At 50.7% G+C, this 16,264-nt stretch overlaps 5 protein-coding genes across 5 annotated transcripts; 3 read left to right on the forward strand and 2 right to left on the reverse strand.

The window, feature by feature from the left end:
- Positions 1-249: 249 nt before the first annotated feature.
- P153DRAFT_375534 (uncharacterized protein) lies at positions 250-2,143 on the reverse strand (the record flags this gene model as incomplete). The annotated part of the gene is made up of 5 exons (XM_033669595.1): positions 250-525; positions 594-1,091; positions 1,146-1,826; positions 1,879-1,948; positions 1,995-2,143. 5 exons carry the CDS (start codon positions 2,141-2,143, stop codon positions 250-252), a joined length of 1,674 nt encoding a protein of 557 aa, XP_033524304.1.
- An 874-nt stretch (positions 2,144-3,017) lies between these two features.
- On the reverse strand, positions 3,018-5,334 carry P153DRAFT_422674 (NAD(P)-binding protein). The gene is made up of 3 exons (XM_033672379.1): positions 4,687-5,334; positions 3,813-3,994; positions 3,018-3,759 (listed from the first exon to the last, which is right to left on the reverse strand). Exons 1-3 carry the CDS (start codon positions 4,892-4,894, stop codon positions 3,094-3,096), a joined length of 1,056 nt encoding a protein of 351 aa, XP_033524305.1. The 5' UTR covers positions 4,895-5,334; the 3' UTR covers positions 3,018-3,093.
- A 403-nt stretch (positions 5,335-5,737) lies between these two features.
- Positions 5,738-7,105, forward strand: P153DRAFT_227127 (nucleolar essential protein 1). Its single transcript, XM_033662665.1, has 2 exons — positions 5,738-6,172; positions 6,227-7,105. The coding sequence occupies exons 1-2, from the start codon at positions 5,918-5,920 to the stop codon at positions 6,701-6,703; spliced, it is 732 nt and encodes a 243-aa protein (XP_033524306.1). The 5' UTR covers positions 5,738-5,917; the 3' UTR covers positions 6,704-7,105.
- A 666-nt stretch (positions 7,106-7,771) lies between these two features.
- Positions 7,772-10,430, forward strand: P153DRAFT_431007 (uncharacterized protein). The gene is made up of 2 exons (XM_033672868.1): positions 7,772-8,266; positions 8,318-10,430. The coding sequence occupies exons 1-2, from the start codon at positions 8,100-8,102 to the stop codon at positions 10,317-10,319; spliced, it is 2,169 nt and encodes a 722-aa protein (XP_033524307.1). The 5' UTR covers positions 7,772-8,099; the 3' UTR covers positions 10,320-10,430.
- A 2,830-nt stretch (positions 10,431-13,260) lies between these two features.
- On the forward strand, positions 13,261-15,637 carry P153DRAFT_227166 (uncharacterized protein). Its single transcript, XM_033662666.1, has 6 exons — positions 13,261-13,507; positions 13,560-13,588; positions 13,636-14,367; positions 14,418-14,906; positions 14,954-15,057; positions 15,107-15,637. The coding sequence occupies exons 1-6, from the start codon at positions 13,479-13,481 to the stop codon at positions 15,335-15,337; spliced, it is 1,614 nt and encodes a 537-aa protein (XP_033524308.1). The 5' UTR covers positions 13,261-13,478; the 3' UTR covers positions 15,338-15,637.
- Positions 15,638-16,264: the final 627 nt, after the last annotated feature.

Raw genomic sequence — 16,264 nt, forward strand, 5'->3', positions numbered from 1 at the left:
CATAGACTAGACACGGTGGAAACAACAAATTCCAACTTGACATAGCACAATTTTCATTCGTGATAATACTCGCACTTCCCAAGTCGAGGTATCGTGAAACGCCAAACGTCCCAACCAGCAAGACGACAACAGCAAGCAAGCAGGGCATTCATCCAGTTACCTTTCTAACACACCCCAAGCAAGATTGAAAAGGAAGACAGACGTCGGGGAATCATGTATAGCAGCAACAACCCACACACCAACCCGCGATTAAAAGTTCTCCTTCCCCCACACAAAACTAAACCCCGGCTCAGACCACTTATTGCACTTGACATGCAACGTAGACCCCAGACCCTTTGGCCCGCAGAAGAACACACCCGCCTCGGCCGGCGAGTGAATCTTGCGGATACACTTGAAGATCATATCCCAGTTAGGGCGGCCGAAGTTAGTAGGTGCGCGGAGGCCAGTGATAGCGTCTTGCTCGCTATTTGCATCGTTGATCATGATATTTGTCGCGTCGTCCGTCTTAATCTTGGCTGTGAGGTACTGCAACATAGCATATTAGCCCAAACCCGCCCCCCGCTTATTGTACAAAGAATGAAGAGGAAACTCACAGTATGTATCTCAATATGCTGCTCCAGATCCTGCGCCTCGATCGCCAGCAGCAACGACCTAAACCACTCAAACGAGCCGAAATCACGACAGATCCAGAAGAAGTAGACTTTGCGCAGGCGCGTGCGGCCCTGCGGGTAGTTCATGCGGTACCAGATGCTCTTCAGGATCGAGGCAAACGGTGTGACGCCGATTCCGGCGCCGACCAGCACGGCGACTTCGAACTTGAATACGTCTTCGGATGCGGAGCCAAAGGGCCCGTCGATGTAGACTCGAGGGAGGATCTGGCGGAGCGCAACTTCCTCGGCGCTTGCCTTGTCGCCCTTTTCTCCACTACCGCCTTTCTTGTCGAGATCGCAGCCTAGCGCTTTGCCGAGCGCTTTGGTGAAGTCGCCGACCATGCGGACGTGCACGGAGATGTAGTCCTCCTCGGGTGCGCTGGTGAGTGTGAAAGGATGATATTGCCAGATAGACACTTCTGGGCAGCACAAGAAGATGTACTTTTGACTGTTAGCACTACGCATTTCATAGACGGAGGATTGAATGATCCCTACCTGACCAGCCCGAGTCTTAGTGTTCTCCTTTTTGATCTGGATCTCACAAACATTGCTGGGGTGATGAATGACCTTGGAGACATATGTTTTGTGTCGGCCTCGAATCTCACGCGAGATACGCTCGGCCAGGTATACGAATCCGCCGTACATCCAGTATTCCCAGAAGACGCCGATGCCATCGCAGAACGGCGCAAAGTCGGGCGTGATCATGCAGAAAGCCCCGTGGATGGACCAGAAGATGAAGAAGACGATGAAGAGGTGGTGCGTGTACCAGAAGCGCTCAAAGTTTGCACGTCGGGGCGCTTCTGCAGCCGTAATCGCAATGGCCATCAGTGCAACCAACATGACGTACCCGCTCCAGCCAGGGCCCGTGGCGAGGTTGGCTAGGATGAAACCCATGAAACCCAGATTGTTGGACGCTGAGAACCTGGCGAGATTGTTCCAGTGGGCGATTGTGTGGACCCATGTGAAGAAGACGATGGACCAAGCGACAAGCTTGTGGAAGGTGATGTTCTTGTCAAAGGGAATGATGTCTCCTAGAGGCGTGAGACGGGCCATGGAAATCAAGTTTCTGCAGACGGGGAAGAGAATGAAAGCCACATCCACGTGTAGGACCAAGGCAGCCGAACGAGCTATGGGAAATGTCAGGCCAAATCTATCTCGTGCTCCGGCCGAGTTGTCCTGAAGATTGTAAGTCAGGATTTTGAAGCTGAAGAGATTAATAGAAGCGCACCTTCAGCCCATAGTTCATCATGCCAAACGTGAACACCATGACGTGTAGTATCAAGAACACAGAGACAAATCTGTTTACGTCAGCTTTGTCACTTGGTGCAGAAGCAGACATCGTACGCCCTCCGGTAGCCTTCGTTGACCATCCACACGTCAAATCTCTCTCTTCGGGTCAACTGCCGCGATCTCTCGTCTGTCAACTCGCCAGACATAAGCATTCGGGTGAGTGGCGGCCATCTCGATCGCTCACGGCCTGTGAGAGTGCTCATGGTGAGAAGTAGGTTTAGTGTAGTAGTGGAAGAAGGTCTCAATTAGGTGCTGTGGTTCTTCAGAGCCTGCTGAAGTGAATAAATTGTACGGTGAATTCAAAGAATGCCCAAGATATCTGCATACTGATTAGACAAGAACCTTTAACAACGTCCAAGTCAACCTACTAGTAAACGTGCCCGCACAGCAGAACGAGAGAAGAAAATGCAATTCAATCAGTCGGCTAAAGAAGCACCGGCATGAAAACAGAAAACTCTCTAAACTTAGAGGGAAACAGATGTCTAAAGGCACGCGAGTGAAGGCACAGCGAAAAGGTGGTACGAGAATACGCAACCGGGACGCGTTAGCAAGACGGCAAACCCTAACAAAAGCATCGAAACGATTGCAGGAGTCGAACGACACTGGCATGTTCACAGTTCAACGCTGCGACACGCTGGGATGTGTCGTCGTCCAGCGCGTATCGCGAGGGCAAGGTGCGGCGTTCTGAGCCGCACGCAACATAGCATCGACGAATGAGAGGCAGCACACGCCCGGGCTATGGCGATGCAAGTGCAGAGGCAGTGCCTTGAAACTCAAAACGTTCTGGTAGTCTGCTTTCGTCGTGTAAAACGGCAGAAGGGGTGTTTGACAGCTGTCGGAGAAGACGGCACTAAGACTCGGAGTGTTTCGGCATGCTTACGCTTACCATCTCCTACTACAACCCAACACACAGACCTGCACGCTGGAGTGCGCAGTTGAATTGTAGGCAAATGCCGAAGGATTCATGCTTGTAGGATCTGTCGGTGAGGCTTGGAGTGACAGCTGTACTGATTTAGCGCATGATCTTCTCGAGCACATTCAGCCTGACTCGACGTAGGATTCATTCTAGTTACATCTATCGCCTAAGCTTCATAATCAAACTCCCTATTCCCAGCCACCGCCGACAAAGTCGACGACACGGCTGGTGATCCACTTAGAGCATCAGGAACCCACCAGACGCAGAAATCGTCTGTCCAGAAACCCATCTCGATTCCTCACTTGCCAACCACGCCACAATCTGGGCGATGTCGTCGTTGGTTCCTACACGATGCTCTACGGCCGTGCTCTTCAGCTGCATATCAACGACCTCCTTGGGAAGCAAATCCAACATATCCGATTTGACAGCACCCGGTGCTACTGCGTTGACCGTGTGTAGTGCATCACCGAGCTCATGTGCCAGGCTTTTCGTCATGCCTTCCATCGCCGCTTTAGACGCTGCATATAGGGAGTATTTGGGAGGCCCGAAATGTGCGCCTACTGAAGATAGATTGATGATTCTGCCCGGTGCTCTCAGATGCGGTACTACGGCCGCGGTCATGAGAAAGGGCCCGCGAACATTGACGTCGAAGGTTTTGGCGTAGTCCTCTGTCGTTGTCTCTTCGATGGGGTTGGCGAACAAAACTCCAGCGTTGTTCACCAGGATGTCGATCTTGTCACCGAATGCTTCTCGTGTCGCCGCCACAATTTTCGCGGGTGCATCAGTTTGGCTGAGATCTGCTTGCACGATTGTGGTTTCACTGCCGTTGTCTAGAGTCGCGACCTGCGAAGCAACATCCTTGGCCAGCTTCTCGCTTTTGGTTGACGTGAAGACAATTGTAACCTGCATCATACATGAGCTATTGGTATCCAGTAGTATGGCCTCGATTGACTTGCCTTTGCACCTCTGCGCGCTAGTTCTAACACTAAACCCGCTCCGATGCCTCGTGATGCGCCAGTGACTATGGCGACCTTATCCTTTAGATTTCGAGGAGTCGAGCTTGTTTGAGAAGCCATATTGTGTAAAGGTGTGGGAGTGGAATTCTGTAGTGTGTGCGAGATGTTGGATTTACAGTTACCTCTACAATTTAGAAAGCGAACAGCTTCGTAGAAACATTGACGTAGACATGAGCGTTAATTTATGTGGTACCTTCCCACTCTAAACGAACCTTGATAAGCCAATCAAGCGTTACGTGTAGGGCGTAGTCCCGCAAGGAGCTCCAACTCCGTGCGATTGAGTAAGCTGTGTCGTAAGTGAATAATCAGCTTGTATTGGTGAGATCCCAAAGTACGCCTGGCAGACTGATGTATGAATGTAGATCCATACGTCATTGCTCCTTTGGTTAGCAATCACGGCGGATGGTACCCCGAGTATGCAACATCAAACCAGGAGGATTCGACTTTTGCCTTGTTCAAAATCAGACGAAACCAGTGTTCCACAGTAAGCATCGGCTAGTATCAATATAAATGTGTGGATTGATTGAGAGAATTGGACATCCACGAAAAGAAAGACAGCTGTCTTGTGAAACCATGCATGGAGCATGTTACTGACCTTCCACATTGCTCCTTGTCTGCTTCATGACCTCAGGGATCTGATCTCTTTTGGGGAAGTTGATACGATATTACATGGCATGAGAAGTTGTGGAGGAACGGTGTGCATGTTCTTCAAGGAGGTCGTAAATTTGATAGGAAATTGATCGCAACGCTCTTTATCGCACAGCCAAAATATAACTTCTCCTCGTGTTTTCTGACCTTTCCAGCCCAAGCTAACTTTTCAAGAACCCTAGCAGACCACCCTTCTTTGCATCTTTCTTCTTGGGATACGCCTTCCCTGTGACGAAGCTGATGTAAAAGCAGAGGCCGGTCATGAGTGAAAGTCCGATGATGACCAGAAGTAAGGTCAGCAACGGACTTGCATCTGCTTGTACGGAGCGGAGAGCGGCTGGTGTGAGAATCGGAGAGAGGAACTCCCAGGCCATTATGTTCAGTGTCGGGCGATGCTTGTTGTGAAGTTTTGCAGAAGGATGATACGAGTGTAAAAGATTGACAACAACTCGAACTGATTGAAATCAAGTGTGGAGATGACAGCCGGCTGCCGCAAGAGTTGTAGAAAGAATCAGAGTGAGAACACGAAATATGTGAGAATGTCAATTTGACGATGGAACGAAGACATATGTTCTGCAAAGGATATAGTTTGTACTAGGAAAGAAGGAAGGAGCATGCCATGCTGAAGTACCGTGAACACGCTGTCCCAGATACTGTGGATGCGGCGCGTTCACAAACAACAAGTGTTTGAGGTGTGACCACGCGGAGAACCATGGTGAGACACTTCGGAAGACTGTCAACTATCTGGCGTGATGAGAGGAGATGATTACGCCGTGCCGAACCGTGCTGTGCTGGTGAGGTGGATTTAAGGTACTGTGTGCTAAGGGCGCTACAGACAGAGTAAGGCCTGGGAATTAAGGCAGGACTGAGATAACCGGAAAGCACGTGATGTCGGCTAGAACTTCCACAAGTCCGAGCCTTGGCTGACGATCAGACTCGAGAAAAGTCCTTCCAATCGCGCGCACACTTGCTTACTTCCACCTGTTACTGTTGAAATCTCTTCTGCTCGGCTAGATCATAAACCATTGCTCTTGTGAACTGGTGTGTATCGATCCTACAACTGACATCGGACCGTATAGGACTTAATAATCAATCTATCCGCGAATCCCGGACCCCTCACCAACCTCTGTGTCCAGTCGTGAGTTACAAGACAAGAAGCTCTTTCATCTCTGTAACTTTTTGTGTGGTCCAGATCGACACTTATCTATTCTCAACATGGCCGGACCTCTCAAGCCTGAAGCCTCTCCAGAGCGCCCACCGTCCCGAGATCATCCCGAGCGCGAGAAGAAGCGTGCCAGTGAGTCTCCAGCCTCGTCCTTTGTTGCACCACGTCCCCCTCCCATCCACACACGATGGTGTAGACTGACACATCCGTCCAATCCACAGGGACGCAGTCGATGCCCCCACCAGAGTTGCCAAAACTCATCGCCGACCAACATGTGCCCATCGCCAATAACGACAAGGACACGCAGCGCATGATCGTCGTACTCTGCAATGCCACTCTCGAGACATACAAGGCCTCGCACGGTGGCGGCCGGGGACCGGGCGCTAGAGAGGACAAGTACAACTTGCTCAACAGCGACGACCACATTGGAGTGATGAGGAAGATGGGGCGCGATATCAGCGAGGCCCGTCCCGACATCACCCACCAGGTGCGTGCAAGGAGGCGGTCATGGGGTCAGCGTTCAGCTAACATGATGATATAGTGTCTGCTCACCCTGCTCGACTCGCCAATCAACAAGGCGGGAAAACTCCAGATCTACATCCAGACCGCGCACAACGTCCTCATCCGCGTCAGCCCGACAGTCCGCATTCCGCGAACCTTCAAACGATTCGCTGGTCTCATGGTGCAGCTGCTCCACCGACACCAGATTCGCTCAACCTCGTCCCAGGAGAAACTAATTGAGGTGATCAAGAATCCCATCACGGATCATCTCCCACCCAACTGCCGCAAGGTCACGCTCAGCTTCGACTCAGAAGTCGTGCGCGTGAGCGACTATATCTCCGGCCTTGGCAAGGACGAGAGTATAGCAGTCTTCGTTGGAGCCATGGCCAAGGGAAGCGACGACTTTGCAGACAGCATCAAGGACGACAGCATCGCCATCAGCCAGTTCAATCTCAGTGCCAGTGTTGCGTGCAGCAAGTTCTGCCATGCAGCAGAGGACGTCTGGGGAATCTTCTAGATGAGCCATCAGCCAGGACTTTCGCCAATTCACGTCGGCCATGCCGTCTAGTCTACGCGCGACTATTGGTTCGCCATTTCTGAGTTGAACATCAAGAGGAGGACACAAGTGGCACGGGATCCTTAGGCAGCAGGACACGCACATTGGCTTAGATCGCAACATCGACAGCCTGTGCGCTACTGCTATCGTTTTTGAGCGTCTGCTTGAGGTTTTTTTACAACAAAACAATACTCTGGCTCAACGCACTAAAACTGTTCTCATTGTAGAACCCGTGGAGCATTTCAACCTGCTCCACACTTCCTGTGTTTCCTTTTTCCGTCCTCTCGCGCCACACTCGACATGTGTGCAACTTGTAGGTCTCTTCTTGTTACTGGCTATCACCATAAAGGCTCATGATGGCCTTGGACGTCGCTTATCGGGTCTCTTTAGCAACTGGGTGTGAATCTCATTGCGGTTTTGTAGTAGTTCTTAAGCATTAGCGTAGGCACTGTCAACGTCAGTGGGTTTGTTTCTAGCAAATAGAAATTGTCGTACCGTATTGTCGTTAGCACAGTCAACATCTATGGTTCTATAGCAGCTAGTATATTCCTAGTATCTTGTCGCTATACTCTACAAGGCTAGGTGGGAGGGGCCTCTACGTGCAGCGCATGCGGCGGGAGAGCGACACCGAGGGCCCGACAAATGGAAAGACGGCAGATCTTCTAAGATGCTTAGAGAGCCTCTTGAAAAGCGTCAAGGCGGCATAAGCCACCCGATCTACGAAGACGGTATAGTTGCACGGGGATACCTTCGACTTCGGCTTCACTACTGAGTCGTTTGAGCCTCGTTCCAAGGCACTTTCGTAGGTATGTAGACGTCACGCCATTCTAGTTGCGCAGTGCGACGACAGGCTGGCAGACCCAGACCGCAAAGTTTTCGGCTGCACGCGTCAAGCGGCCAAAATCCAAGGGCGCGGTGTGTGGTGTTGTGAGACATGAGCGGAGCCGGTTCTTCGTGCGGATGCGGGCCGCCTACAACATCCAATCCGCTTCATTTTCGGCGCTCGCTTCGTTAGCTGCAGCTGCAGGACATGTGGCAGCATCAGGATAATTTGACAACGGACTCCATGGTAGTCAACAGCATGGATTAAGCGTGCTAGTGACGGCTTTCCCGCAATAGTATGGGCTGCCCTACTATCTCTTCCATCACGATGCATCGAGGCGCTGCAGCTTAGCGGGGTGAAATATATACTTCCACGTCGTACCACTACTCCTACTCTCTCATCACCACGCCTTCTCAACCCTTTCAAATCAGTCGTCTGCTGTGTCCTCAAACACAGCTTTGTATTTGCCATAATACTTGTTGATTGTCTATCTTCGTCCCTTCGTTTCGTCCATCGTTTAGCGATATTCGGAAAATGCCTATTGCCCACACTGGTCTCACGGTAGCCCATCTTCCACATTCGACATCGTTTTTTCTATCTGCCCTTCAGCCCCTTGGATACCGTTACCAAGGACAACAAGGTCACCAGGTCGGCTTTGGTGTCCGCGAAGCCGACTTCTTTCTATGCCAAGAAACACCCGGGTAAGCACTTCCGCACGGTCTTTTTATACACCGCAACTGACAGCGATGCAGTGTCAAAGCCGGTGCCGCTCATATAGCATTCAGCGCTCATAGTCGTACGGCTGTTCGCGACTTCTACGCCGCTGCTCTCAATGCTGGAGGTCGACCCAATGGATCACCCGCTACCCGATGCGAAGAAGATGGCCACTTCAATGCTGCTGTACTCGATCTGGACGGGAACAGCATTGAAGTCGTGTTCAAGAATGGGCCTGACATGAGGGAAGACGGAACCATAGTCGAGTATAGTAGGGTCATCACCTGGACAAGAACATCCATCTCCGGAGGCATTTCAAGCTCTCGCACCACAACTACCACACGACAAACTTCTACTCCCATGGCGACCGAGACTCTGGTGAAAATTCCATCCATAGCTCAAGCACCCAGCATGCCCAGGAGTAATTCTGAACCTGTTGCTGTTCCACAGATACCGGCAACAAACAACAACAACAACAACAATAACAACAATAACAATAACGGAGTCAACAAAACGCTTTTTGGAACACTCCTAGGTGCTGCAGCAGGTGCAGCAGTAGCATATGCCATGGTACGCAGCGAACGGGACAGCGCAAAGAAAGAAGCGGAGTTCACCGCATTCATGGACGCCAAAGATGCGGCGAGAGCTGCCGCGAACTTCGCTCAGACCGCCACCCAAACCATGCCCCCTGCGCCAGACCCACAACCCACTTACGCCGCGTCTACAACTGCAAAGTCAGTACACCGCAACAGCGACGCGCAATCGAATCGTTCACCCTCGCCGCCGCCCCGGGCACCCACTGTTTACGCTCAACGACAAATCGACGTTGAGTCGTACCATTCAACCGAGGTCCCGTTGGCTAGAAGTGTTTACGCACAGCGTCAGATCGAAGCCCCACCCAGCTATCACTCACCGTCTTACACTTCAGCGCCCCCTACCGAGATCGCGGACAATGAATCGGAGTATGTACCTGCCCAGTCTGTCGCGCCATCAAAGGCACGTTCGCACTTCAGCTCTCACCGCTCAACGACTAGCCCCGAGTTTGTCACTCTGGACCAAGCCACGAACACCACGTCATCTTCCGACAAGGCCACGAGCACCGTATCATCTGGAAAGAAGGCGAGGAGTAGTGGATCGTCTGCGGACAAGGCGAATAGTACTGTGTCCTCTGCATCAACAGCGAAGCCGAAAGAAGCTGAATATGTGTCGAAATCTCGGAGTTCAGGCCAGAGCATGGCCCCTAGTACACTGATTTCCTCCTTTGTGGCGGATCATGATCAGGATCATGATTCCAAGAGGAGCAGTGTAGGGAGCGCCCACTCCAGCAGATCCAAGGCCAGGTCGTCGCATTCTCACTCTTCGAGGCACCCTAAGCATAGCAGTAGTCGCAATCCAACAGTCGAGTCTTCAACCTCGCCCCCGCCACCGCCACCGCTTCCCGTTCTCAAGACACCGCCTAAGGTGCCCTCAAAGACAGCCTCACTCGTGAACCGAGTCTTTGGCCGTGAGCCAAAGCCCGCCACTAGCAAAGACGAGGATTTCATCGACGACCTTGATATCGAGGAGCTGACCGAAGATGACTACGACAATTGCACTGTTGCACCCAGTGACAGCATCTCCCAGATTGGCTCTTCTCATCGTAGCCGCAGGCACCGAAGCAAGCGCAATGATGACGATGACACTGTCGTCAGCAAACAAAGTTCCTCCTCCAAACAATCCAGGCGCTCGCATCGCTCCCACAAACAGCGCTCCAACGGCTCCGAGGACTCGAGCGATGACAAACCAGCACGCCGAAGTACCCGCCCTCCCACCAGCTCCGAGCTGAGTGAAGCGAGCACGGTCAGGCCCGTCAAGGGGGGTAGCCGCAAGGACTCCGTTACGGATAACAGATACGATGGATTGTTTGACAAGGTGCAGTATGGAAATGGTGATGTGGCGACTAGGGGTATCACGCCCAGTATGGTCAGCGCGGCGAACAAGAATACGAATCGGACCATGATCACGCATTCGCTAGGACAGAAGATGAATCTGTTTGAGTAGGCGGGTATGTGTTCAGCGTTGTTTAGTGGTGGTTGTCTGTTGGATGCTTTATTTGGATCGTCGCTCATTGTCTGTTTTTGGGATTGCATTGCTCGGCGTTGGTGCGCTTGTTTCGCTTCTCTTCGCTTCGCTCGCTTTGTTGATGAATGGTAACACTTCATGAATTATGTATATTCAGTATGAAAAATAAATCATGAGGAACGAAGAGGACCTTGGAAGTCCATCACCATGCTCTTGTGTTGTATGTCACTCTCTGTCCATGCGATGTACTCACGTTACTCGACTTTGCTTCTCTCATATTTGTCTCTTCTCTAGATCTTATAAATATTCTTCTTTTCCTTTTTATCCACTTGACTAATCTTTCGTCTACTACTCATCGTTTACTCTTCTCTTCCTCGCATCTACTTTTGTCCCTGTCCTCCTCCATCCATCACGTTGTTGTTCAATCGTCATACTGCACTCTGTAACCCCGCAATCCTGACCTCGTATTTCCGCGAAATATTGCAAAGTGCTCGAAAGGATACAGTGTTCACAGCCCCCCGTCGCCAATTTGTTTGCGTAAGTATTTCGGGGGTTCAAAGAACCCACATTGCAGGATATGGTAGGTGTTAGAATCAATAGCTCGATCAAAGTTGATGTACTTGACATGCATATTCCCAGTATGCTTTTTGATCTCGAGGACAACATTGACGTTCTAAAGAGAACAGAAGTTCACTCTAAAACCCCATATAACTCATATATGTCACCGAGGTTGGATTTTCGACCAAAATGTTCAATCTTGCAACCTACAAGCGCGAACAATTTTGATACGATGCGCCATGAGCCCTTCACACCACTGTGATGAGTTGAAACAAGTCGAGCACCCACATCAAGTGGATTCGGCATTCTGGGCCGATTATGTGTAGGTAAGCTTCGCGCTCTGACCTTGTTATTAAAACTCTGCGTACACTTTCGATTGTGCACTCCTTGTTGTTTAATTGTCATTTTTTTGGTCATCTTCAACCTCATCCTTTGCCATGGGAGAGGTTTCTCACAGCTGCCAAGGGACACGAATGTGGATCTTTGGACTCTTCCATCTACTTACCAAGCGCTTTGGAAGAGGTTCCGCGGAGGCAATCAATTTCGTCACAATGACCTAAAATTGAACAATCAAAGGATGAGGAACGACACCTAATGTTCACGTTACAAGCCGGTATGAGACGAATTGTGTTATGAGACGAGGCTGTATCAGGTGTGAGAGAACAGTCGATGGAAATGGCAAGTACGAAAAGTAAGCTAAAAAAGAATGGTATCGGAGATACTAACCGAGCGAAAGATTGCCATGGTTTCCTTAATAGGATTGCGAACCGTACGTTCGAAAGAAAATGGCGCCCTAGTGGCGAGTAATCCTAACGCAGATCCCTACCACTACCCAGTGATAATAAACCAGGTGTTACGACAACCATTTTGCCACGACTGAAATATAGATGCGGCTCTGCTCTTGTATAAGATAATCCGTTGCTTCCCTCTCTGTTGGACACAACAATCTCGGCTTGGTTTCAAGTGCTCGTTCGGTAATGGCCCGGGGATCATGGTAGTTGAACGTTACACCGCGGAAACCCTGGCGGAGAACTCGACCGTACGTTTGTGTGCGGAGGAACACCATGAGAGTGTGTGGTTGCGATGTTGGAAGGGGTACATGTTGTAAGTAGAAGTCATCTCTAGTGGCTCTGTCTTGAATCAGAGCAGAACCATAACGGATTACCTGCACCTGGGTATTTAAGCATGCAAGTGTTCTTCGTCCAGCGTCTGCGGCGATGTATCCATTTACCATCACAATGACGACATCTTGAGGTTGTGTCGCCCTCGCGGTCTATGCGATCACAACGAGCTGGGCGGCAATGTGCCTAGAAGAATACGTGCTGACCAGTTTCTCGTAGGGGTTTCACACAGCCTGCTCGACGAGTACACGTAGGACCGTATTCCGAGAATGGTACGTTTTAGGATTTGCTCCGTAGTAACTAGAGGTGTAGAAATACAAACCGTAGGTAAGTCACTGCCCTGGCATGATATTAGTTCAAAGCTGTTGTGTCAATACACACAAGGGTAAGTGAGAAGGAGCGACCACGTCAGAAGGGATCAAATCGAATCTGAGATCGACCTGCCAGTATTGCTGCGAAATGTAGCAATCCCCTGTTCCATGCGTTAGTCAAACACGATCAGGGCAGCCATCTGGACCATCTCACGATAGCAGACCATGAAGCAAGAGTAGGGCCTGAGAGACATGCGCCAGAGAACGTGTCTGGAAGTACTGTTCAACCAAGGAGCAGATTACGGTGACGGTGCAATCGGGATCGCAAAAGCCGTTACTACGTCGCTCGGGACTCGTAAGATCGAAGAAGGGTGTATTCCAGGCCTTCGAGAAGAATAGCGAACTGACGTGGCTGAATGCACGTTATGACGAGTTGGGTTGGGAGCGATGGAACCTGACAGACCACCTGAGCACCGCCAAGCCTGAAACTCTATGACCACACGAAAGCGCCATTGTCTAAAATCTGTAAATCGAGACGAGACTTTGCCAAACTGGCCATCGATACGAGTAGTTCCATTCTGCGAAACTTCTGGAAAATATATGGATGGACGATTTTCTCAAACGCATCCCAAACCGGATGTCCAACAAATCGGGCCAAGTATAAAAGGACCTTTTCCCCGTCTGCCACATGCCAACACCCTTTGCTTATGAACTACGTGAGCTGAGGCTCATGTTCGCTTACTCGGATCCACCTAGGAAACGAAAGCGCAATACTCTCGGTACATCGAACCGAAGGAACGCTGCATGATCAGCTCACATCTAGCAAATAACAGTGAGTACGGAGGGCTGGGCCGAAATCGTCAGGGAGTCGTACCCGCCCTCTAGAGGCCCAGTCCTTTGCTGGGCAGGAATGATGAACAGATTCTTGTTAATCTGTCGATACGGAATACTCCTCCGGGCAAGGTAAGAGTGACGCACAGTCGAAATACGCATCATGGATCCATGTTCGAGAACATCGGGACTCCCTTATTCACTCATGCTGCTACACGCAACTCGGCATTTCTTGGTTCGTCTCGTACGATTACGATAGCAAACGCATCGCAGCCCAAAAACTTCGATTCGAGTAGCTTTTTCTCAATACCGACCTTATGGGAAAATATCGTTCCAGGAGCGGCTGGTAAGTGGGTCTTCTGAGTTACTACCACAAGGCTGATGGTGTCTATATACAGTCTGACCTGCCGTGCCCGTCGCGTCAAGTGTAAGTTGCCCATTGATAGATGACTCGCCTTACTGACTCGGTTGTAGGCGACGAGACAAAACCCATCTGCAACGCGTGCAAGAAGAAAAATCGTCCGTGTCAATGGGAAGCACCGCACACCAAGTTCAAGGACTATCAACCGACTGAACGATCACCCAGCACGGCTCTCACTAACGGTGATGAAGACGAAAACATGGAGATCGATAGCGATGGCATCGATGGCGACGGTGTTGATGGTGGAGACAGTCAGACGGTCTCAAGTGGATCGCAATTGGTCCGGGACAACAGCCGGTCCGACAGTCACGTGGCAACATCAGCAAGCGCTGCTACTCCATCATCATCGGGCATCCAGCGTTCACCAAGTTCACCGTTCTTGATTACAGGCTCGACAAGCTCAGCGGGTGGTGTTCCAAGTGGGAACCTGCAGTTCTTGCGGCTTGAGGAGGGGAGACGGACCTTCAAGGATCCCATCACCCTCACACACGACGAAGCCTTGCTTGTGCATCATTACACAGAACATCTTGGCAGGTGGCTCGACTGCACTGATGCGACCCGTCAATTTACGTTGGGGGTTCCGGAGAAGGTAAAAAAATGCCCAGTTCTGTGTCATGCAGTCTTGTCGTTTGCAGCTCGCCATCGCAGGGATGATGTGACGGCCGAGGCAGCATACCAGCACTGTATCGCACTGCTCATCGATCGTCTCAATGACGATACTGCCAGTCACGACGAAACGCTTTTGTGTGCTATCGTCATCCTACGTTTTTACGAACAGCTCAACGGTGAGATTTGTCCAAGTTCTTGCCATGTGCCTTCCACCTAACTCAAGCAGTCCCATCGAGTACGGGCTCAGACGACGAGCAGCATCTGGCAGGTTGCTCAGCCATTCTACGTGCGTCACAGGGTCACCATTTTGTTGACCCTTCTGCGCCTTCGTTGCGCGAAGCTGCCTTCTGGGTCTATGTCCGCCAATGTCTTTACAACGCCACCATCAATCAGCAACCGCCAGACATAGACTTTTCGCTGCAGCTTCATCCTGCTCCAGGTTCTATGCAAGACTCGCACCCGCTGGCTCGATTGAGACTGGAGACTGCATGGGCCAATCAGATGACATGGTATACAGCCTGTGTCGTCAACTTTTGCTTCGAAGGCAATGAACCACAGGACGAAAGGACCCACAAACTGGGACGATGGCAAGAACTCTGGGATTCCGTCCATACATGGGCTGAAGAGAGACCTAATGGATTTGATCCAATCTGGCAAGGTCCAGCTAGCGACCATGGCATATTCCCTGAGATATGGTTCACGACGGACTGGCATGGTGAGCAGCTCCAACCCACATGTAACATTTTATGCTGATGGTGACAGTCGTGTCGTTCGGTTTCTATCACTTCTCGTGCATATTATTGCTTAGCTATAAGCCGGGTCCAAAGTTTGCAATTCGTAGTTCTGGAAGGCTGTCAGAGGTAGACGTAAGTTATCCAATTTGGCATTCAAGATCACTTTCACTGACCCAACTAGCGTCAGATTCTAGAGCATGCACGAGCCATATGTGGCGCGTGCAAAAGCTCGCCGGAGACTGTACCTATATCGATAACACTGTGCCACACCATTTTCATCTGGGGACCGCTCGTAGCCGATCCACAAGAACGGACTGAAGTGTTACAGCTTCTTGTCAAATTCGAGAGCACTCATCTTTGGCCGACTACCTGGATCATCAATGCGCTCAAAGCAGAGTGGGGAACAGATTGAATTTCACAGACTCAGGCTGAACTCGAGACATCAGCATTTTCGGGTCGCGGGTGTACGTGGCAAAAGTTCAAGTCGAACGTGGATATGCTCCTTTGTTTTCTCTTCATCAGGACTGGAATGCGTGACAGGAATTGCATGGTGCTGCATCATGATGCGAGCAACGAAGGACCGCTCGCTGGTGACAACTTACCTACGCCCTGACGGTACGCATGCTTTCAACATGAGTATTAAGGGTAATCCGAATCCTTAAACCGCCATCGATATTAGGCGCTTGGCCGCACAGTCTTGGAGAAATGCGATTACTTAAGATGCATGATATGTTTTGCTCTTTCCAGACGTTCTTGTTTTAATTGTTGGAAATACACATCCACATCCGCACATATTCCTTATGGCTTCCAGAAGTCTGCCGAGAGACCTTTCCCAGAGGCGAACAGTTAACTGGCCGAGGCGATACTACTGTGGCCGCAATCCAGCGATGTGTTGGCTTACCAAACACACAACGGTGGTATCCTCGGAAGTATGGGCCGTTCGCTGTTTATTGGCAGTTCTTAATAGGCCTACCGATTGGTCAGAACTGTCTTGATCAGCAATCATGACGGATGGAAGCTTGCCACATAAAGCGGATAAGGGCTTATGCTTCCAAGGGGCACATCATACATACACACGCCCATGAAGATATGATACCGTCAGTTCGAGCCTGGATATATGAACAGGCCAGCGTTCATTGGCTACAACCGGCGGACCGACCCTTCGGTAGACATTCCCACTGCACAGGCTTTTGGCAAGTCGAGAGAGACAGGGAATAGGATTCGCAAGACTCAGCCTAACCAGACGAGACAACAATCACTACAAAGCCGAACTACTGCAGGAACAATCAACATGTGTGTGCAAGGCTAATACCGTTTGTACCAAAGTGCAATACCCTAG

The sequence above is a fragment of the Dothidotthia symphoricarpi genome, assembly GCF_010015815.1.
Source record: "Dothidotthia symphoricarpi CBS 119687 unplaced genomic scaffold P153scaffold_9, whole genome shotgun sequence".
Classification (NCBI taxonomy): domain Eukaryota; kingdom Fungi; phylum Ascomycota; class Dothideomycetes; order Pleosporales; family Dothidotthiaceae; genus Dothidotthia; species Dothidotthia symphoricarpi.

Bases quoted from the DNA above. Each gene is read 5' to 3' on its own strand.
- P153DRAFT_422674 (XM_033672379.1), bottom strand. From the start codon at position 4,894: ATGGCCTGGGAGTTCCTCTCTCCGATTCTCACACCAGCCGCTCTCCGC. The intron at 3,995-4,686 runs GTTAGCTTGGGC...TAAATTGTAGAG, and splicing joins TCTGCTAGGGTTCTTGAAAA to GTAACTGTAAATCCAACATC. The intron at 3,760-3,812 runs GCAAGTCAATCG...TGTATGATGCAG, and splicing joins TAGCGCGCAGAGGTGCAAAG to GTTACAATTGTCTTCACGTC.
- P153DRAFT_227127 (XM_033662665.1), top strand. From the start codon at position 5,918: ATGCCCCCACCAGAGTTGCCAAAACTCATCGCCGACCAACATGTGCCC. The intron at 6,173-6,226 runs GTGCGTGCAAGG...ATGATGATATAG, and splicing joins GTCCCGACATCACCCACCAG to TGTCTGCTCACCCTGCTCGA.
- P153DRAFT_431007 (XM_033672868.1), top strand. From the start codon at position 8,100: ATGCCTATTGCCCACACTGGTCTCACGGTAGCCCATCTTCCACATTCG. The intron at 8,267-8,317 runs GTAAGCACTTCC...ACAGCGATGCAG, and splicing joins CTATGCCAAGAAACACCCGG to TGTCAAAGCCGGTGCCGCTC.
- P153DRAFT_227166 (XM_033662666.1), top strand. From the start codon at position 13,479: ATGGGAAAATATCGTTCCAGGAGCGGCTG. The intron at 14,907-14,953 runs GTGAGCAGCTCC...TGATGGTGACAG, and splicing joins GTTCACGACGGACTGGCATG to TCGTGTCGTTCGGTTTCTAT. The intron at 15,058-15,106 runs GTAAGTTATCCA...TGACCCAACTAG, and splicing joins GAAGGCTGTCAGAGGTAGAC to CGTCAGATTCTAGAGCATGC.